This window comes from Sander lucioperca, chromosome 14, assembly GCF_008315115.2.
Source record: "Sander lucioperca isolate FBNREF2018 chromosome 14, SLUC_FBN_1.2, whole genome shotgun sequence".
Lineage (NCBI taxonomy): Eukaryota > Metazoa > Chordata > Actinopteri > Perciformes > Percidae > Sander > Sander lucioperca.
The window spans coordinates 24,193,129-24,212,933 of NC_050186.1; the positions used below are offsets into that span (position 1 = coordinate 24,193,129).

Sequence of the window (19,805 nt, forward strand, 5' to 3'; positions counted from 1 at the left end):
ATGAATGCTAATGTTGCTCTGTGTCTTTTTGGGATGATAATGTTGTTTCCTGTCTGCTGGACGTGTAAACAGGCAATCATTTGCTAAACATTAGCATACAATTTTGTAGTGTGATAATATAGGCACTTTTCGTTTTCCCCCGGAACTAGAAACCTTCCGAGGAACTCGTTGCATTTTGACGCAGGACAAGTGTCCTAATTAAGTTCTGCGGGGTTTAATTCTCCCCCCAAAAAGTCCCTGATCAGAGGATAGTACTTTCTAAATGTACAGGAACCTTGGGGTGGAGTTTGCAGGAAGACCGTATCTGATTAATCAAACACACACAGCACGGCTGCTTTAACTCACCGACCACTTCATGCATAAAACAAGGAGGTAGTCTAGGATCCATTTATGACCATTTGAGGACAAAGGGAGAAAAAAATCTCTTTGCATGATAGCATTAAAAGTAAAGTTAGGCTTGTCGACTTCCCGACTCATTTAAAAAAAGACAAAGTGAAGGAGAGCGAATTTGGGCAAGCCAGCCACGACACTGAACTGCATGTGCTGTGAATGAGATAAATAAAACATTATTTTCCCATTGTTTTACAGGGGTTACGTTCTGAAGCACAGTGAGACAAAATCTACTGTATGTTGCTGGGGGGGGGGGGTTCTTCAAAGTGTGTCACCCCTACAACCACCAGCATCCCTCATCTCATCATGTTGCTTTTTCATGTCAGCGGTCTGATTTGCCCAATCTTCACGGGTCTTTAGGCCACGGTGGAAAGTTAACAATGGGCTAAAGGAACCTTTTAGTTCCTTAAAACTTGTTCCAAGAACTAAAAAGTCCCTGCAATCTGGGGTCCAAACGCAGCTTATGCCAGGGCTTTGTGCTTCTCAGTTTGTTTTTGAGTTTCTCTACCCCCGTATATATATTGATATTGATTGAAATATTGATTAAGGCAGCTTTAAGTTTGCAGTGGAAAACTATTTTGATCAATTTAGAATAAAGAGCTGTACTGTTTTCTGTTAAGTGTTTAACTGCACAAAGCATTCAATTTGCACAAGAACCAATAATCTGCACTGGTCACTTGTCTAAAGCAGCACATACTGGACCTAGTCAATCGTGTATTTACCGTGATAAAATCTCTGATCTACCGGGGTGGCATAGGGTGGCAAATGCCACCCTAAAAGAAAGCCTTGCCACCCCTGCTGCCACCCCAGTTGGCAGCAACGAATTAAAAGTTATGGCCAGTTCGACAATTTATGAGCGCGAATCTCCAATGTCTGACTGCAGTGAATGCAGCCCGAGATGATGCCAGAGCGGCAAGAGCCTGATTTGTTTGGAAAACTGAGCGGCGTGAAGTGAGGGAGCCAGGAGTCGTGAGGAAAGGAGACACAGTAGGAAAGAGGTCAAAACGGATTAACTATCTATCAAGAAATTAAATTATAATGAAAGCACAGTGCTAGCATAGTTGCGATGCTGATTTTGAGATGATAAAAATCAGATTGAAGAACGTTATTTTGCTAACTATACATATAATGTTACTTAGGTCTGACGTTTGTTCTGTGTAAAGTAGGCTACAAAAGCTAATACTGATTCAACGTCTGTCAAGGAAAACATTGTAAAATTACTTTTAATCTTACAGAAATGAAGAGGAAAGGTAGCACATGTAGTTTTTTCTCGCCAAAGAGAAAGGCGAGAGAAATAGAAAATGAACAACTGAGCAAGGTAGACGGAGAAGATGAGGTGGAAGGAGAGAGAAAAGAGGTGGAAGGAGAGAGGGAAGACGAAGACGAGGTGGAGAGAAAAGGGCAACAGAAACGTGACAGAGATAGAATACAAGGCCCAGGCGACCAGGGACAGGAGGTGGGAGAACACCACAGCGGTGAAGATATGGAGGGAGAGCATCACCAAGATGAGGAGGGAGAAAGCGAGAGACAAGATAACATGCAGGGCTCAGACAGTGAAAGGGAAAGGAGAGTGCCTGGGCCATCACCAACGATCTCCAGTCGAGCTGGTCCACATGGTATGGAAAATTGTTGCTGCATATATACTAAGTTACTACATATGAATAAGAACAACAAATGACAAAGATGGACATTTTTATAAAATTTAAGAGACATTGCTTAGACATCAAATAAATATAAAAAGTCATGTTTGCTTAAATATGAATAATTAGGGAAAGTTGTCAGTGTGAAAGTGTGATGAGATGAGTTTTTTTTGTGTAGAATGTATTTTAGATCTATTGCTCAGATTAAATTAAAAAATTAAACAAATTTACCTAAAAATACTCTCCCAGGCTAAAATGTTAGTGTGTGTTAACACAGTCTGATGGTTATAACTAATCAATGACAGTTCCTAATCTTGTACAAATGCTGCCTGCAACGCTGCCTCTCTGACACAGTCTAAAACTGTTTGCTTCCCCTCTCACACATCTGCCACTCATCACCTGTGTCTTACCTTAATGCCTTTCCTGTGATAATGCCCCTTACTTCTATCATACTTCTATCTCCTATTAAGTGAGATCTCATTGTCTGGTCACTTATTCCTAATATGAACTGTTTCACATGAAACCTCAAATGCAGGACATTGATTGCATGAGATTAAGTTTGTCTGTATGAGTTTGTAAATGGCAGCCTGTGCCCTTTTGTAGTATGTACATACTATTTCTCATCAAACTGTGATAAAATCCAGTATATATACATCTGCCATATGTTACCACCCCTCAAAAATTCCCTCTCGCCACCCCATAAATATTGTTCTAGATCCGCCCCTGCTGCCGCCTAAGGGCAAGGATGAGGGGAAAAACATCCTCACCAGTCTCCCACACTAATGACTCCTTTAAATTAAAAAGCAATTGAATAAACTATCAATTCCTGTGGAAATAAAAAGGTGGTAGGATTTCCACCACACTCCTGCCTCCTTGAATGAATTGTGATTTAGACTTAAGACTACAATTTCAAGAATTAGAAATGAAGCGGAAAATTTCAATATATTAGTTTAGTTGTATGGTCATGGTCATTATGGCACTGGTCATGAGATCAGGCTTGTGTACTGGTTTCTAACTTTGTGTTATTCTAACTGTGTTCTGAATCCTAATTAAACATGGTGAAGAAACTTTCAATTTACTGGTCCATAATTTTCGTTTCCTGGAAAGAACTTTGTAATTTGGTACTAATTTTAGGGAAAGATGGAGACAACATTCAATTAGTGCACTTCTAATTAACCAATTCCAATTGCTTGTATAACCTACATAGTCTTTTTAGTCATTGCAGCAGATCAAAACAGGCAAGAATACATGGACCTTTATTTTCCTGGTTTCCCTCCAATTTCTACCAAATAACATGTTCTTGGAAATGGACCCAGAGCATATTGCATCACTGGTGCAATTTTCGTTTTCTTTTACACACACACACACACACACACACACACACAATGCTGCTTTACAACTCCCATATATCAGGCCTAACATATACAGTACATTCGTAGTATGATTTGCACCATTCTCATTCTGCGTCTTACCATCTGATCTTTCTGCGTGGTGTCTGGACTGACCACAGACCATTCGATGTCAAGTTCGCCGGTGTCAAAAGGGCTCAGTGTGTAACTGCAGCCCAAAGTCACGCTCTCTCCCTCAGCCTTGTGGATGGTCTGCGGACCGGCAGACGTCACCTGCATCCCTCGCACGTATTTCAATTCTTAAGAAATTCAAATTAATCACAGACACATACAGTATTAACTGTTACTAAATCCTTTATTGTAATCCTGAAGGATACATATTATCAGGGACATGCACAGCTACGGGCTATTGTTGCCTGGGCAACAGCCCGTTTGCCCTGATTGGCTTAGCTGCTCCTCTGGTGAAAGAGCCTAAATAACTTTTTCTTTTTTAGCTGTTGTGGCTGCATCAATACGATAATATGCCCATCATTACTGAATTAAATCAAATTAAATTGCTATGTCATCCAATCTTTCCCTCAGCGATGCCCTCTGCCCCCAGTCACGTGACTTTGTTTATATTCTCACATGTATATTGTTAATGTAATAAACTTTGCATTTATAAAAAAAAAAGTATAGCGTAATGTTAATTTTGTGTGCTTAAGTATGCCTTCACAACAAATATGACTGAAGAAGAGAGAGAAAGAGCTCAAAGAAGCAGCTCTGCAAGATCTGCCACTTTGCAGAGCTGGATTAAAACTGCCAGCAGGCCAGCTTTGAGAGAAGCATTTGATAATGTCAAGTACCCATCCTGCATTATTGATTTAATGTGAAGTAGGCCTATGTTATCAGAAGCTTTTTCTTTAAGTTGTAGTAGGCAAATAACTCTTCAAAACAAGTCAAGTAAAATACTTTTACTAGCTGCAGTCATGCTGTAATTGTTCTTTATACTATACATATTGTAAATATAAATATTACTTATGGTGCCAAATCATAACATTAGTTAACTCAACCAGAATCATTGAGTGCAGCCACAGACTAAGGTCAACTGGCAGCATTAGTGTTAGTGTGCAGTTTTTAAGCAGTGAAAAGTACAGTATACTGTATAAGTTACTTTATCCAGATTAGAGCAATAGCCCCTCCAAATGTCTGTGCATGTCCCTGCTTATTATGTATTGTCACCAAGCAAGCCTTTTTCCACATTCACTGAGCCACATTTTGGTTTACTGGTACACAGTTTTATGGACAAGTTGTAATATTGATTCAGAGGAGGTCTGGCTAAGAAAGCAACAAAATCACAAACAAATCGTTGCAGCCAGATGCCACACAGGAATATAAAAGGGACTTTTTTTGGAAATACTTTCAGAGCTATTTAGGACAGACTGAATATTGTAGTCACACTAAAAAGAGCTCAACAAGCAGCACACCAGAAAAATAAAATAAGCAGAGGTTAAGAATGAACTGGACATAACTCTTGGCAAAATAAATCCAACTCAGCTTTTTAGTGGTTCTTCCACAAGGTCCTTCACCATTATGTCCCACAAGAGAAGCTAGCTTCTGTCATTTGCAAGCATGTTAAAGTAATTCCATGAGAAGGGAATACAAGGAAATACCTATTTGCCTGACTCAGTTTGGACCACAGAGAAACACTAAAAGCCTTGAGATAATTTTACATTGAGGTTTCTTTTTGTTATCTTAATAAGACACATACTGTAAGTGCACACACAATGAGAAAGCTTGAATTAGACTCAAAATGACTTTTCAAAAGTATGTGGCCTAAGAAGAAAAGTACTTTATATAATAATTATGGTGTCCAGTGATTCAAGATTTTAGTTTCACTCCAGTGGTCTTATTCGGTCTTAACGGTTACAAGTTCGTATTCATGTACAAGTAAGTAATACTCTTTAAACACGTAAAGAAAACATCTCATTTTTTTTTTTTCAAACTAGGTGTTTATTTAAGATCTGGAGCTCAGTGTATTAAGAGCCCCACCCTGGAAAAGAAAATGAGCTCAAATCCCTGGAACATTAGGGAGTCAACAGTCATCTGGAGGCATAATCTCACAGTCTGATTGGACAGACACTGAGTGCCATGGTAACACCTAGGGAAGCTTACACCACTGAGGCCTATGGCTCAGCAGCGTTTAACAGAGACGAGACATGAGGATCTCAATGAGCATTTCGAGAAGGAAGCTTCATTAAATGCCATGTCATGAAATACAGTGGAGTAGATAACACAGGGCTCAGTCAATGGATCTGTACTGTATGTGTGTGCTTGTATTATTGTGCCTTGTGTGTCTGCATTCTTACCCGTGCTCAAGAGACTTGCAGTGCATGCCAAGTAGACAGACAACCAGGGCGGGAAGAAAGCGGATCTCAAGTGACAAGTGCAGCTTTTTCTGAACATAGTGGTCCTGTTTGAGATAAAAAAAATCATTAGGAGCAGGTGGTTAAAATAACGAGATTATGATACACAGACAGTACAGTGTCTTCACGTGTATAAGATATGAAACGGATTTTCAGAGCAGAAGAAATAAAACAAAGCATTGACGTAAACCAGCGAACTGTTGAAGTTTCTATAGATACTACCTGAATGCAGATATTACATCCAAACGCCTGACAATGGAACACAAAGGATCAAGCAGCAGTGTGCTGCCTGCTGCTCTCACTTTACAGAGAGCTCCTCCTTTATTTCCTCCTCATTACCTTAAAGCCTTCTTCTGATTGGATGGCTGCTTTACCTGTTTTACCTGTTCACAAGAAGTTTCCTTGGTATTGCCATTCAGCTGTTAATACTGTCTTTAAAGCAGCCATATTATGCTCATTTTCAGGTTCATAATTGTATTTTAAGGTTGTACCAGAATAGGTTTACATGGTTTAATTTTCAAAAAACACCATATTTGTGTTGTACTGCAGTGCTCTCTCTCACTGCTCCAGATCCTCTTTTCAGCTGGTCTCTGTTTTAGCTACAGAGTGAGACCTCTTTTCTTCTTCTTCTTCTTCTGTACTATCTTTGATTGCACTGCACATGCCCAGTAGCTCAGATGTAGATCATGTCAGCTAGCTAGCTCCATAGACAGTAAAAGAAAGGCTGTTTCTACAACTTCGGTCAGTTACAAGGCAGGATTAGCTGGGAGACTTCTAAATGAGGGCGCACATGTAAGTAGTTCTTTTGTAGATTATGGTGAACTTGTGTGTGTTGTAGCAGTGCTTTGCTATTGAGAACGAGGTAGCATGCTAGCGTTAGCATGCTAGCGTTAGCCATAGCGTTAGCATGCTAACGCTACGAGCTAATGGTTGCGGTTAGCCTGCTCGTTTCGGCTTGTGACGTCACAAGCCGTGCCGATTTTGAACAGCTCACCCAGAGACTGAAGGCAGGACACATTCAGAAACCGTATCTCACTCTAAACAGCATGGGTGGATTTTTTTCAAAGTTTGTATGTGTGTGGAAGCACCAGAGACACAACAGAACACCCCAAATCCCAGAAAAAGTGTTTTTTTCATAATATGGGCACTTTAACACCCTCTAACTTTCCCAAATACTGTATGTGAGAACCGTTTGGAATTTATACTCAACATAACCGCCACAACTGAAAAAAATAAAATAATGTAAAATAGGATTTTAATCAAATGAGATTTAAAAAAAAGAAAACTGCTTAAGGAAATCAGTGCCCTGGCAGCTGAATAACAATACAAAGCAATCCATTGGTAAACAAGTGAAACTGGAGGAGTGACGATACAATTAGATGGGGTTTTATCATGATGGAAACTCAGGGTGCCAATTTGATGAGAACTGAAGCGAAAGCAAAACATCTGCGATACAATGCAGCTTTGTCAGTCAATAATATTTACTTGCATATTTGTTTATTTAGTTGTCTGTCTGTTTGCCTGTTAAGAATATCCCCATCAGCCACTAACTCCATTTCTCATTATTTGGATTAAAACAAAAAATGAAATTAATGAATTACCACATTGGTCTGATTATAAGATGACTGATTATAAGATGACCCACCCCCCCTTTTTCAAATATTGTTTTCATAAAGAAAATAATTTTATTTGAAAATAATTCTAATAAAAACACATTGAATAAAATAAGGTAGGCTGTTGTTTTTAACATCTTTTAAATAAAATAATATTTTCAATATCTTTTTAGATGAAAGTGTCACATTTAAATGAATGGTAAATATTTCCGAGGCCTTCCGCTGAATGACTGCTCTGGTAATGGCCATCCCATCATTCTGTTTTTCTGTCACGTAATCACACACCCTCTTGTCAATCTCCTGCAAGCGGCCGCTTTGAGGACCATGGTAATATTTTCTCTGGCATTTTTTGAGACGGTGTATCATCTCCATGACAACGCCTCATTGTACTTCCATTCTAACTTGCAACTTCCAGGCTTTTTGTAGCTGGATATATCATTTGTTTCGTCTATGTATGAATATGGATAACGTAAGTGACAGTGAGATGCTTGCTACAGTTACACTTCTAGTGATGAATCAGCGAAAACACGTTTTTATTTCTCTGAGTCACGGCTTTGTTCTAACGCCGCTGGGCTCTCTCTCTCTCACTCTCTCTCCACCATTACTGTGCTTTCGGGCGGTAGTTGAGGCTCCGTCTAAAACTCTGCTTTTTCGACCAGCTGTTTTAATGTAACATTAAAATAAAATGGATTATGGATCATGTTATTTCTATAGTTTATAGCCGACTTCTCTATTGGCTGTTGAAACAGGTGACGTCCCTTACGTTCTGTGACTTGAACAGCTGAAAGTCTAGACCCCGATTATTAGACGACCCCACTTTTTCAGACTTTTCTAGGAAAAAAAACCTGTCTTATATTCGGACCAATATGGTACTTTAAATATGAAAATAAAACCATTTGCCTCCACCTGCACAAGAAAACTCACAGCTACTATACACTCCTTTTATTTGTTGCATACACAATACACCACACACCACTTTAGCACCTCTTATTAGATGTCTGTGGTTTTGAATATTAAGGAAGACAAAGAGAGCGCATGAGGTCTCAAGTGACATGAAACTGGTTGTTCAGCCATAAACACGAGCCAGCAAGGTTTGTATACTGTACATTCCTACAGGATGTATGAAGAAAGTACAGCGCTTATCTCTGAGCCAGATCTACAGGGAAACAGCCTTGAATAAATGAAAACGGTGGGGTATCCTTCAGTAGACACATGCAGAAAATGGATTAGTGATAAAAAGGATAAAAAGCTTTATCTGCAGTTGTATAAAACTATCAAACACTTCTTTTAAATCTTCATGTGAATTTTCTCTTGTAGTCGCCGCATTTATTTCACAAGCTTTGGGCAATTGTTTTGAAAAACATCTTTCTTTATAGCCACCCACTGATAAAGTAGAGTTGTCAAAGACAGAGCCGGATCCATCTAAACACCAGCTAAACTCCTCTCTGATCCCACACACCCACTCTTTTCAAATTTTGAGCAACTCAGTTTATTTACACTGTTCTGAGTAACTGCTTTAAAAAAGGTATTACGGAGAGCAAGTCCATCCCATTTCTAGACAAAGGAATGGGATGGACTTGCTCTCCGTAATACCCTTGGCTGGAGGACATTATATGCAAGTGCTTAAAAAAGCATGGAACTGGTACTTCTCCCGTTTTTTCCTAACTGCTTAAATATGAGAAAAAAAAAAAACATGTTAAACTGTTCAGGGCGTTCTTTTGTAGTGTACGCTACCTGCCAAGCACAAAACAGCAGGTAGACAAAGTTAGATTAGATTCAACTTTAGGGTTGATGCACACAGTAGGTGCCAGTACCTGAATCCATCAACATTACTAAATAATAAATACCCGTATACATTGGTTTTCAGCTGAAAGAAATGGTTTACAATTTTAGTTACTCTTAAAGTGGCCATATTATGCTCATTTTCAGGTTCATAATTTTAATTTAAGATTGTATCAGAATAGGTTTACATGGTTTAATTTTCAAAAAACACCATGTTTTTGTTGTACTGCACATTGCTGCATATCCTCTTTTTACACTGTGTTCAGGTCTCTGTTTTAGCTACAGAGTGAGACCTTGCAACTTCTGTAACATTTTTGTTCAGTCGCACATGCGCAGTAGCTAGGTAAGGATTACATGAGCTAGCTAGCCGTTTCTCCAACTTCGGCCTGTACAAGGCAGGATTAGCTGGGAGACTTCTTCTAAACAAGGGCCCACTTTCAACTTTGCGTGGAATACCTGCAGAACAGGGACATGTAAGTAGTTCTATACAATTTATTTTGTAGATTAGGGTGAATTTGTGTGTGTTGTAGCAGTGTTTTGCCATTGAGAACGAGCTAGCATGCTAGCATTAGCATGCTAACGGTTAGCCCCCTAGGCCCCTCATCTCGGCTAGTGACGTAGAAAGCCGTGCAGATTTTGAACAGCTCACCCGGAGACTGAAGGCAGGACACATTCAGAAACCTGTATCTCACTCAAAACAGTATGGATGTTGTTTTTTTTTCAAAGTTTGTATGCGCATGTAAGCACCAGACACACAAAATAACACCCCAAATCCCAGAAAAAGTGATTTTTTCATAATATGGGCACTTTAAACAAAAATAATTTAGCATGGCAAACAATCCTAATCCAAACACGTTTAATGCCACCCTGTACTATGCCTATCAATTGACTTTCACCAGCTAATTATTAAATGCTTATTGGGAAATCAAATATAATTATACAAATATTTAGTTATAATTTCCAAGAAATTGCTTGCTAATTACCTACTTACCAGGAAACTGTGGACCTGGGAATAAAGTGTTTGTAATCATGCCTCTCAATTCACTTCATATTACTTTCTCGTAAATGTATTAAAGAAATTAACATTTTATATGTCCTTTGCCAATTATTACCACTTACCATTACATTTGATGAACTGAAAAATGAAGTTACTGTGCTTTCCTGAGGACACACGGACACACACACGCACACAGACACACACACAAACACACGGACACACACAGACACAGACACACAGACACACACACACACACACACACACACACACAAGCTGCTAAGCCAGCTACAACACAGGTACCCAATGAGTCGCTCAAAGGGCAATACATGTGCTTTTAGTGACTGCCAAAGCTCCAGAGTGGAAAAGGTGTGGTTGTCTAACCTCACAGATTGGGGTCTGTTGGTGCCAAGGTCATCTAATTGGTGAACAGTTTGGAGGGTCTAAAATCAATAGTTATAGTTATAATGTAGGTGTTGCTTTGAAAGTGAGACAGGGCGGTGTGAAGTGTTGTGGATATGGTGTCCTCTGTTGACCCATTTGGTGGTGTCCAATATGGAGGGTAGGCTGGTTTTGAGATGAGCCAACACCAGCTTCTCCAAACTCTTCATGATAGGTAGCAACTTCAACTAGCTGGTGAACACAGCGGAGCATTTTGCAGCCAGATATTTCCCTGCAGAATGTACAAATAAGCAATTGTTCAAGGTATTTTACCAACTTGGATTAAAATCCCAAACAAAACAAGCCAGTGGAACTCCTTCTTCTGACAGCTGAAACAGTTGAACTTAAGTCAAGAACCACTCAGTAAAAATCTTTACATGTGAGATTCAGAGGGTAATGATTAGCTAATGAACTAGCAAGCTCAGTAGCTGCAAATTAAAAATAAAAACACACAAGAGCACACAGTTACACCCTCCACTCAAACCTATGCAATGATCGCCTGGAAACAGTTTTTGCTATTATCATTTAAAAAAGATATAAAAACACAAATATGTGCAACTTTTGTGCAACATGTTTTTGGCCTAGTAGTTGGACACAGTGGCCCTCATTTATCAACCTAACGTAGAAACCAGCGCAGATATGAGCGCAGAAATCATCTTACAACAGGCTACACGTGTGATTCATGAAACATTCGTATCACACCAATCAGAGCGTAAGAATGGTCGTACATTCATAAATGCAGTGGCTGGAAACAATCGTAATTTAAATATCACGCCCCAATATATTCTCAGTTTTGAGGCCTCGCCCCTACAATTTACGACATGGCGAGACGTAATCCGGCTGAGAAGCGACACTTTTCAGAGGTGGAGATTGAAACCCCGATATCTCAGATTCATTTACATTAATGTGTACTATTTGGCAGCCTGAAAACTGTTATTAAAGGCTGTAGAAAGAATGTGGAATGGAAAGAAATCACTGATGCAGTCAACAGTGTTGCCGTGGTAAATCGGACTCCAGCTGAAGTTTTTTTAAATTATACATCCTTGATGTATGCTATAGTCTTACTAGTAATATACAGGCTTATATTGCAATCTCTTAGGCCTACATGGTGTACCTATATTTAAATAAACACACAGTAGCGGAGCTTATGCAGTGTCTTTTATTTTACTCATGTTTTTTCATCGTTCACTTGTGGCCATTAATGACACTTTAAAAGAGAAACGAAAACCTGAAGAATAAATAAAAATGTTGTGCATCGTCATGTTTCCTGTATTGAATATCATTGCCAAACATTACACTATACCTTTTAAAAGCGAATAATAATATCCTGTCTCCTTCGTATAGCCCCCAGTTGGGGCTGTGCTGGACACTGCTCTCTCGGCATCGGGTCATCTGGCTCCATCATTACATTTATGGCACCCTGTCATGTTGTGCAGAACCCCACAAGCTAAAACAATGTTGCAGACTTTTTCTGCTGTGTATAGTAGGGTCCCCCCCGCTGATGCAAGACAGAGCCATCTGTCCTTAATCAATCCGATGGAGCGCTCCACCGTGGCCCGTGCGTGTGCGCGTGCACTGTTGTACCGGCGCATAGAGGTCTTCTAAAAGAGCCAGATCTGCCATTGCTGATAAGTGATCAACTGATGACTTCTCCTTCTCCTGTTAAACTGATTATATGCTGCACCGCAAGTCCACACTGACTCGAAAACTTGCGTACACGATCAGACCAGACGTGAGATTTTATCGCAGCCTACGCTCACATTCAAATTGATAAATGCCGAGCTTTGCATAGGAATCGGCGTACGCCCGTCCTACGCCTGTTTTAGGTCGTATGCACGTTTCATAAATGAGGGCCAGTATATACATACACCAACATGCCAATGTTTCTTGAGCTAGAAAACTAGGATTTTGTAGAGAAAAATAAACAAAGACACAAGAAAACAGGCAAACCAGAGCTGCATTGATTAATACACGAGTCCTAGAAAAAACACAAGTCTAACTTCTTTCACCATTTTTTCAAAGAAATGAATCAGTTCTTTGGATATTGAGCTGTATGTCCTTGACATTTTGTAAGCAAGTGAGAGAAAATGAACCAAAAGAGACGAGGTGTTAATCATAATCATGATTATTGACAATTCTATTGCTAAAGTGCCTGACTTTGCACTGGCTTATTGAATGATTAATAATTAATTCTAGACCACAGAAGATGCTGTTGTGCCACTGACCTGATTGACATTACATTTGACAGCTCTTTTGTCATGTATTGTACTGTACCACCTTGGTTTCAACACAGATGCTTTATGTCAAACTACAATTTGCACTTCACACCATTAATATCGTGTACGCCTACAGGTCTGACATTTTACGGAGATGCTGTGACAAAAAAGGGCTAAAGAAGAACAAAACTAAGGCAAAAAGAAATTAAGAAAAATCGTTAAAAGACCAAAACCAAATAAGAGCAAGTAGATCTTTGCTATAAAAACAAGTTGCATTTTGACACATTAGCATTGCCTTTTGCTGAATGTGTCTAATGCTGCATTCACATGGATTCAGGCAGATGATAGACTGAAAAATGAATGATAAAAATGAAACATGCATAACAATATGTTGCTATGGTGACATCGTGTTTACAAAGAATTAAATAAAATATAATAAAATGATTTCCTGTCTATCTTTTAATGTAATTATTCTAGTAATGCATGGAGCTTTTTGTAATACCCCGGTAGGTTTTCAAGCTCTGATCATATAACTCCAGGTATTGTCGCACCAAAATTGTTAGCTCTTGTTGTCCAGATTGCCCATGTATTCTCTTTGTGTAAGGGAACTAAGTAACATCCAGTTGAAAATTCCATCGCAAAGGGCCGCAAAAAATGTTAATTAATGTTAATGTTAATTAAAATGTTTTCCCTTTGGACGGCAATGCTGTCTACAGTTTTATTTAGTATTCTCTGCCGGCCTCACCTAATTTTACTGTCCTGCTCTCTTCCACAAAAATGATATCCGTTTACCATCTACCTGAATCCATGTGAATGCAGCATAAGACATTATTTTGAATGAGTGGTTGCAATTGATTTTCAAATGGTTTTCTTCGTCATTGCAGTTTTTAGGTATTTAACACAAACACACACACACACACACACACACACACACACACACACACACACACACACACACACAGGTATCTTAGCGTAAAGTCCAAGTGAATGCTGCTTTACAACCCCCATATATCAGGCCCTACATATACATTTGTAGTATGATTTGCACCATTCTCATTCTGCGTCTTACCATCTGATCTTTCTGCATGGTGCCTGGACTGACCACAGACCATTCACCTTCACCACAGACACCATGTTTCACTGCTGTAATAAAAATAACATGTCTACAATCTTCAGGGATTACTCCCACTACTGCAGTCGTAATATTAATTTGCAGGGATTTCTCCAGAACATCATTTATAAAAGATGGCCTAGAAGTTCATCAACTTTGGCCACAAAAAAACATACAAGTAGCTCCTGTAAGTTCTGGATTTATTTTTACCGTTCTTTGTGGGGTAATGAAATGTCTATTAATTCATTTACTATTGGATTAGTTTCATTCCAAATAAATTATGTTCTCCAAGCTCAGACTCCCATTTATTTTTTATTTGTACAGTACTGTCTTGTCAGCTTGATATCATTTTGCTAGTGATTCGTACTATTAATCAATGCAATCTGTGTATCAAATTTAATTGGTCATGGTTGTTTGTTCAGTATGTCTCAATAAAATAAAATGTCTTAATTGTAAATACTGAAAGAAATCTGACTTTTACTCTGTTTCAAAGTTTTTGGCAGATCTTATTTCCTTTAGACTTGTCTTGAAGCTAAATATTTTAAAAAGACAGTGTAGTCCAGGATTACATCAGTTTAGATCGACTCACATTAATGCCATTCAAACCTGTCACAGCATAATAATATGAAATATAAACCCTGTCTAAGAATTACCACTCATACTGGTATTACAAAACATATTGGTTGCAAATGCACAAGACTTTGCATCTGACAAGGCCTGTACTGTTAAAAAATCAAAAGCCTTCTCCTTGCTTTTACTGCTGGAGTTTAGACTGCTGATTCTCTGCCAAGTAGGTCAGAAGCTCCGTTGTTCGCAGTTCCAAAGAGCACTATTATGAAAGCAGCCAACGCTTTGCAAGATAACCTAATTGATACAGAGAAGAGAAGGGAAAACAAGTTGGATTTATGTTTCTGACTTCACGGTTTGAAAGCAAACGTTAAGTTGGCACAACTATGACTGCAGAAATTTGGGACGTTATTATTGTTGGCGCTGGACTATCTGGACTGAGTGCAGCTCATTTGCTCAGAAAAAGGAATGCCAAGTTGAAAATACTGATACTGGAAGGAAAAGGTTTGTAAAAATGAAAGCAATTGGTACACTGAAATGGGAGTCACTTTATACCGGCTTCAGTTATTAAATTGTTGAAAAGAGGTATTGCTCTAACTAAATCATGTGTGATGTGCCATGCAGATCGGGTGGGAGGTCGCACAGTGTCCACTGAAATACCAGCAGCCAGTGGTGTTGATCGCTGGGACATGGGAGGGCAGTGGGTAGGAAGGTAAGGTTGATCAAAAACTACCGGGACAACAAAGAGGAGAAACCAAGACATGTCACGCTAATGTAACCTTTAAAGAGTCACTCCAGTTGAGATCACAAGGACATTTATTATTCAATTGTACCAGGCGCTTAGTTTATGATACTGAAACCATTTATTAGCAATTGAAATGCAGCAGAGTTGCACTAAATATAAGACAAATTAAAATCAGTGATTCTGGATCAAGCTCATATCAACGTGATATCATGACTTTGCGTAAACATACACGCCACTTGGCTTTAGGAAAGTGGCGTGTATGTTATCTGTACGCATTTTGAGCTATCCGCGTGAATGTCTACGCTGTATACAGCGGACGGCATTCTGCAATGTCACAGCGTAAACATACACGCCACTTTCTAAAGCCAGGTGCCGTGCTATCGCGAGGCTACGGTTCGGGTTTAGGAAACGTCACACGCGGGTTGGGTTTAGGAAAAGAAGAACGGAGTTGGGTTTAAGAAACGTGACACGCCACGTGGGTTGGGTTTAGGATAAGAACAAACGTGGAAAGGAAACATCACATGCGGGACACGATCCCCACTCTCCTGGGTGAATGTCCTGTGTTTGACTCATCCTCCATCCCGACCAACTAGAGCTTAGATCGGGCCCAAAAAATCAAGACCATCCCTACCCGTGCACGTTGCGTCCAAGCCACATTAACTGTAATTATGAGCCCGAGCCCGATTTAAACCTGACAATTTTTTGAATACGTGGGCCGTTATAACGGACGTTCTCAACTACAATTCCGAATTGTTTGAACTACAGAAATCTGTTTAGTATTATCTTAATAAATACAGGTAACGCAACAAGGACGAAGCATGTAAACTGCGCTGTTTGTTTATTCAGAATGGAATGGATCGCAAATGGATCTGAATGAAGAAACGTAAAAAAAAACTCAACCCTATCTCCCTCAGCCGAATAGTGTGGGTAATAGATCAAGGCAGCAACGTAATCAAAGCCCTGGAACCATATAGGAGACTTTTTTTGTCTTGATCACCTAATTAATACTGTCCTTCACCACGGTCTGCATGCTGACGCACTGGCCATGAACAGTGCTGCAGATGGGGGAGACACAATGTAGCACAGTTTACCTCACACTCAAGTCAGTGCAGGACATACACCCAAAGCTACAGGAGAAGCTGGAGAGGTATAGCTTTCTCCCCACCGAATAAGGCTAATAAAGTAATTATTAAAAAAAAACACAAATGCTTGATCAAGGGCCCGGCCCGAGGATAGCGGCGAAAAATATCGGCCCGGCCCGAGTCCGAGTCCGGTTCGGGCTCGGGCAGAGAATCTAAACTCTATAACCAACCTCCCTACGAGGATTTTCGCCCTTTCATACTACTCGCTATGTCGTCAATTTACACTTTATTGCAAGGCTAATATAAGTCAATGGAAGCCAAACAGCGTTGATAAACATGCTAAAAAGCGAGTATGCGTCTTGATAACACGCATGGCATTTTTGTTTCTTTTCAGAACTTAAGTGTTGAACACTTATTAAGTTCACACTTCTCATGCTCACTTCTCTTTCAAAGTTTGTCCTTATCACCCCTTGTTATGTGCATTGTCTCCTTGGTGCTCCAACCTTCCAACCTGAAGTAACCTATCTTATGTCCCAAATACCAGCCCATTTCAAAACTGTTACATTTCTCATAGGTTTTGGAGGAATGGTTGTTCAGTAACTCAGCTGAAGTCCTGTTTGAGAAAGGATGTTTATAAGAAATGTCAGTTATGATTCAGACCACTTCATGGCACAGACTGTTCTGACCAAAGTAAAAAGCTCTCATATATTTGTATAGGAGCTGTACAACCTGCAGCCAACTGTTGGCAACTGAACAGCTGAAAAAGGGAACATGTGAAGTGCACTGATCAAGAGCCCTTTGATGACAGTTTAATTGAAAGAGGAGAGAGCATCTCTCAGCTGCTTCAAGTCTATATTTTGGCAGATATTCCAGTTGTTTAAGGACTCACTCAAGCAATGTTGCAGCCCACTTCTCTTAACTCCGAATACATGCATTTTTTATATTTTGTAACAACTGAAAGTGTTATAACATTACAGTAAATCCTGAATCACTGTAAACATAGGCATCATTGCAATGGCTTATTTTCCATTTCAGCACCCAAACACATGTCTTGGAGCTCATAAAGGAGCTGGGCTTAGAGACCTTCCCGCAATTCAATGTTGGCAAGAAGGTGCACCACATGGGAGGGCCAGATGCCAAAGTTCGCACTTACAGAACCAGTATCCCTGCTCTATCCCCAGTGGTACTAATGGACCTCACCCAGCTTCTGTGGAAGGTGAGACAGCAGACTTACACAGCAATATCCTGTACTTCTGACTATGTTCAATCAGCGCTGTCTTCCCAAAAGCTTAGAAATGTCCGATAGGGATCAGCTGAATAACCCCAACTCCCAGTGGTCAAATATGATACAAAGCTTTGGAGCGGTTTAATTAATTTCCTGTTGCATGTGTACAAAGAACAACATGATATACAGCATATACTGTATATCAGCAGATACAGTATGTCTCTACAGGCCAGTTTTTACAACAAAATATTTTCATAGCCTAATCTGCTTTGTTGTCCTTTATCCTTACCATGCTGGGATCAATAAAAAGTTCCAAATGGATGTGGTAATGGTATTTTACATTAATGCAGTGTGCTTTTGAATTGATAGGAGAGTATATTTATTACCCATCAAAGTACCGCAAATATATCTGCCCAGGAGTAGTGCTTAAAGTAGCAATGTGAAGTAGAAATTGAATGGGAAAGCCCTGTCAGAGTCATGTTTGGCAGCCTCTAAACAATCTTTTGTTTTTATCTGTTATCAATGGGATGCTTTTGCTTCACAGTGGTAAAGCATCATGTGTGGGTGTGTTGTGGTGACTGTACTTTGCTCTCAGATTGGCAGATTGTGTGCCACAGTGTGCGTCGAGGATCCTTCGAGGACTCCCAATGCGGTTGAACTGGACAGCATGACCCTGCACTCGTACATGGAGCAACATGCTTGGACTGCAGGTCAGAAATGTGGTGATGTTAAAAAAAAAAAAAAGAAAGATAAATATTAGTTGAGGTCCAAAGTTTGGCTCTGATCCATAACAGTCATGGCAAAGTAAACTGTAGTAGTACACATAACCTAGTAGCAGTTGCCATGCCTACAAGCTCACAATGCAAGCTCACAGTGCAGCAGGTGTAGTGTTGGTCACCATCTTAGCTTATTAGCATTCTAACATTTGCTAGTGTGCAAATTAACTAACTAAAACACAAAGTACAACTGAGGCCGATGAGAATGTCATTACTTTTGCTGGTATTTAGTAATAAACTAAAGTATTGGTTACACTGTTATGGATACAAAGTCATTAGCATTCATTTTCTGAGAATATTTTTACATACATGACACTACATGTCATTTAGCTAACGCTTTTATCCAAAGCGACTTACAATTGCTATATATCAGAGGTCGCACGCCTCTGCAGCAACTAGGGGTTAAGTGTCTTGCTCAGGGACACATTGGTTTATGTATCACAGTGGGAATCAAACCCAGATCTCCCACACCAAAGGCATGCGTCATATCCATTGCGCCATCACCACCACAATCTTGAAAGCATGTACCAAATATCATGACATTACAAATTTCCATCCAATATTTGTTGAGATATTTCAGTGTGGATCAAGGTGGTTTTGCCATTGTTGGAGCAAAGCTAATGGAGTTTGTGGTCAGTTCATCAAATTTCTAAGTATAGATTTTACTCATGCCTAGATTTTTATGCCAAACCAAATACATTGCAGCATCAGATGTATTGACTGCAGACTACAAAAGCATATACCTTTGATGAGATAATTACAGAATAATCATCCTACCAGGTGTCTATGTTAACTATACCCTATCTGTGGTTTATTGACTGATCAATGGTACAATTGTCAACCTTCATGGCAGGATAAATTGCAGTCTTTAGATAATGCACTGTATAGTGGTTGGCTATGTAATGGTATACAACTAGGCAGGACACTATCATTGTACAGGAATGAATATAATTACTGTGTGTGTGAGAGAGAGCGAGAGAGCTAAAGTATATATTCATTAATTCCAGAACTAAAAGAGGAGATGGGACTGTGTAGCAGGTCTGTCTTTGGCATGGAGCCATCCCAGATGTCCTTCCTATTCTTCCTCATGTATGCTGCAGCAGCTGGAGGGGTACTGCAACTGCTGGAGAGTGCTCCAGGTTCAGCACAAGAACTCAAGATAAAGGTACAGAGCTCATCTCCTTCCCCAGACTGCATATTGCTGACTTGAGTGCTTTTTCAAAACCGGAGACCCCATTGGATGTTTTCTCTAGACTTAACAACCTCAACACAGTCTGCACATCTCGTTCAAGCCCTGTCCCAGCAAACACATTGCTTTTTTGTCCTAGACGCTTCATCGATTAGACAGTTTAAACACTTGGAGCTGTGGTCTTGTTTTGGATTTTTTTCTATTTTCTATGAGTTCCCTCAGCACAAAAGTTATGGTTCCATACCTTTCTATTTGAGTTATAGCTTCTGAACCTTCTGTC

At 39.7% G+C, this 19,805-nt stretch overlaps 2 protein-coding genes across 3 annotated transcripts in view; one reads left to right on the forward strand and one right to left on the reverse strand.

Annotated features, from left to right (window-relative positions):
• The window catches only part of LOC116034804 (coxsackievirus and adenovirus receptor homolog), a 92,734-nt gene that overhangs the window by 19,786 nt on the left and 53,143 nt on the right, over positions 1–19,805 (reverse strand). Inside the window, exons 1-3 of one of the 2 annotated variants that reach the window (XM_031277542.2) lie at positions 6,007–6,091; positions 5,728–5,831; positions 3,503–3,678 (exon numbers count right to left, since the gene is read on the reverse strand). In XM_031277542.2, the coding sequence (XP_031133402.1) occupies positions 3,503–3,678; positions 5,728–5,824 (273 nt within the window). In that variant the 5' untranslated portion in view covers positions 5,825–5,831; positions 6,007–6,091. Of the gene's footprint in view, positions 1–3,502; positions 3,679–5,727; positions 5,832–6,006; positions 6,092–19,805 lie in introns of those variants that run through there. The other variant, XM_031277543.2, reaches the window with a different exon arrangement.
• Positions 14,749–19,805, forward strand: part of si:ch211-127i16.2 (probable flavin-containing monoamine oxidase A) — a 54,843-nt gene continuing 49,786 nt past the window's right edge. Inside the window, exons 1-5 of the mRNA XM_031277540.2 lie at positions 14,749–15,012; positions 15,133–15,220; positions 17,371–17,551; positions 18,156–18,270; positions 19,344–19,501. Of these exons, the coding sequence (XP_031133400.1) occupies positions 14,895–15,012; positions 15,133–15,220; positions 17,371–17,551; positions 18,156–18,270; positions 19,344–19,501 (660 nt within the window). The 5' untranslated portion in view covers positions 14,749–14,894. The remainder of the gene's footprint in view (positions 15,013–15,132; positions 15,221–17,370; positions 17,552–18,155; positions 18,271–19,343; positions 19,502–19,805) is intronic.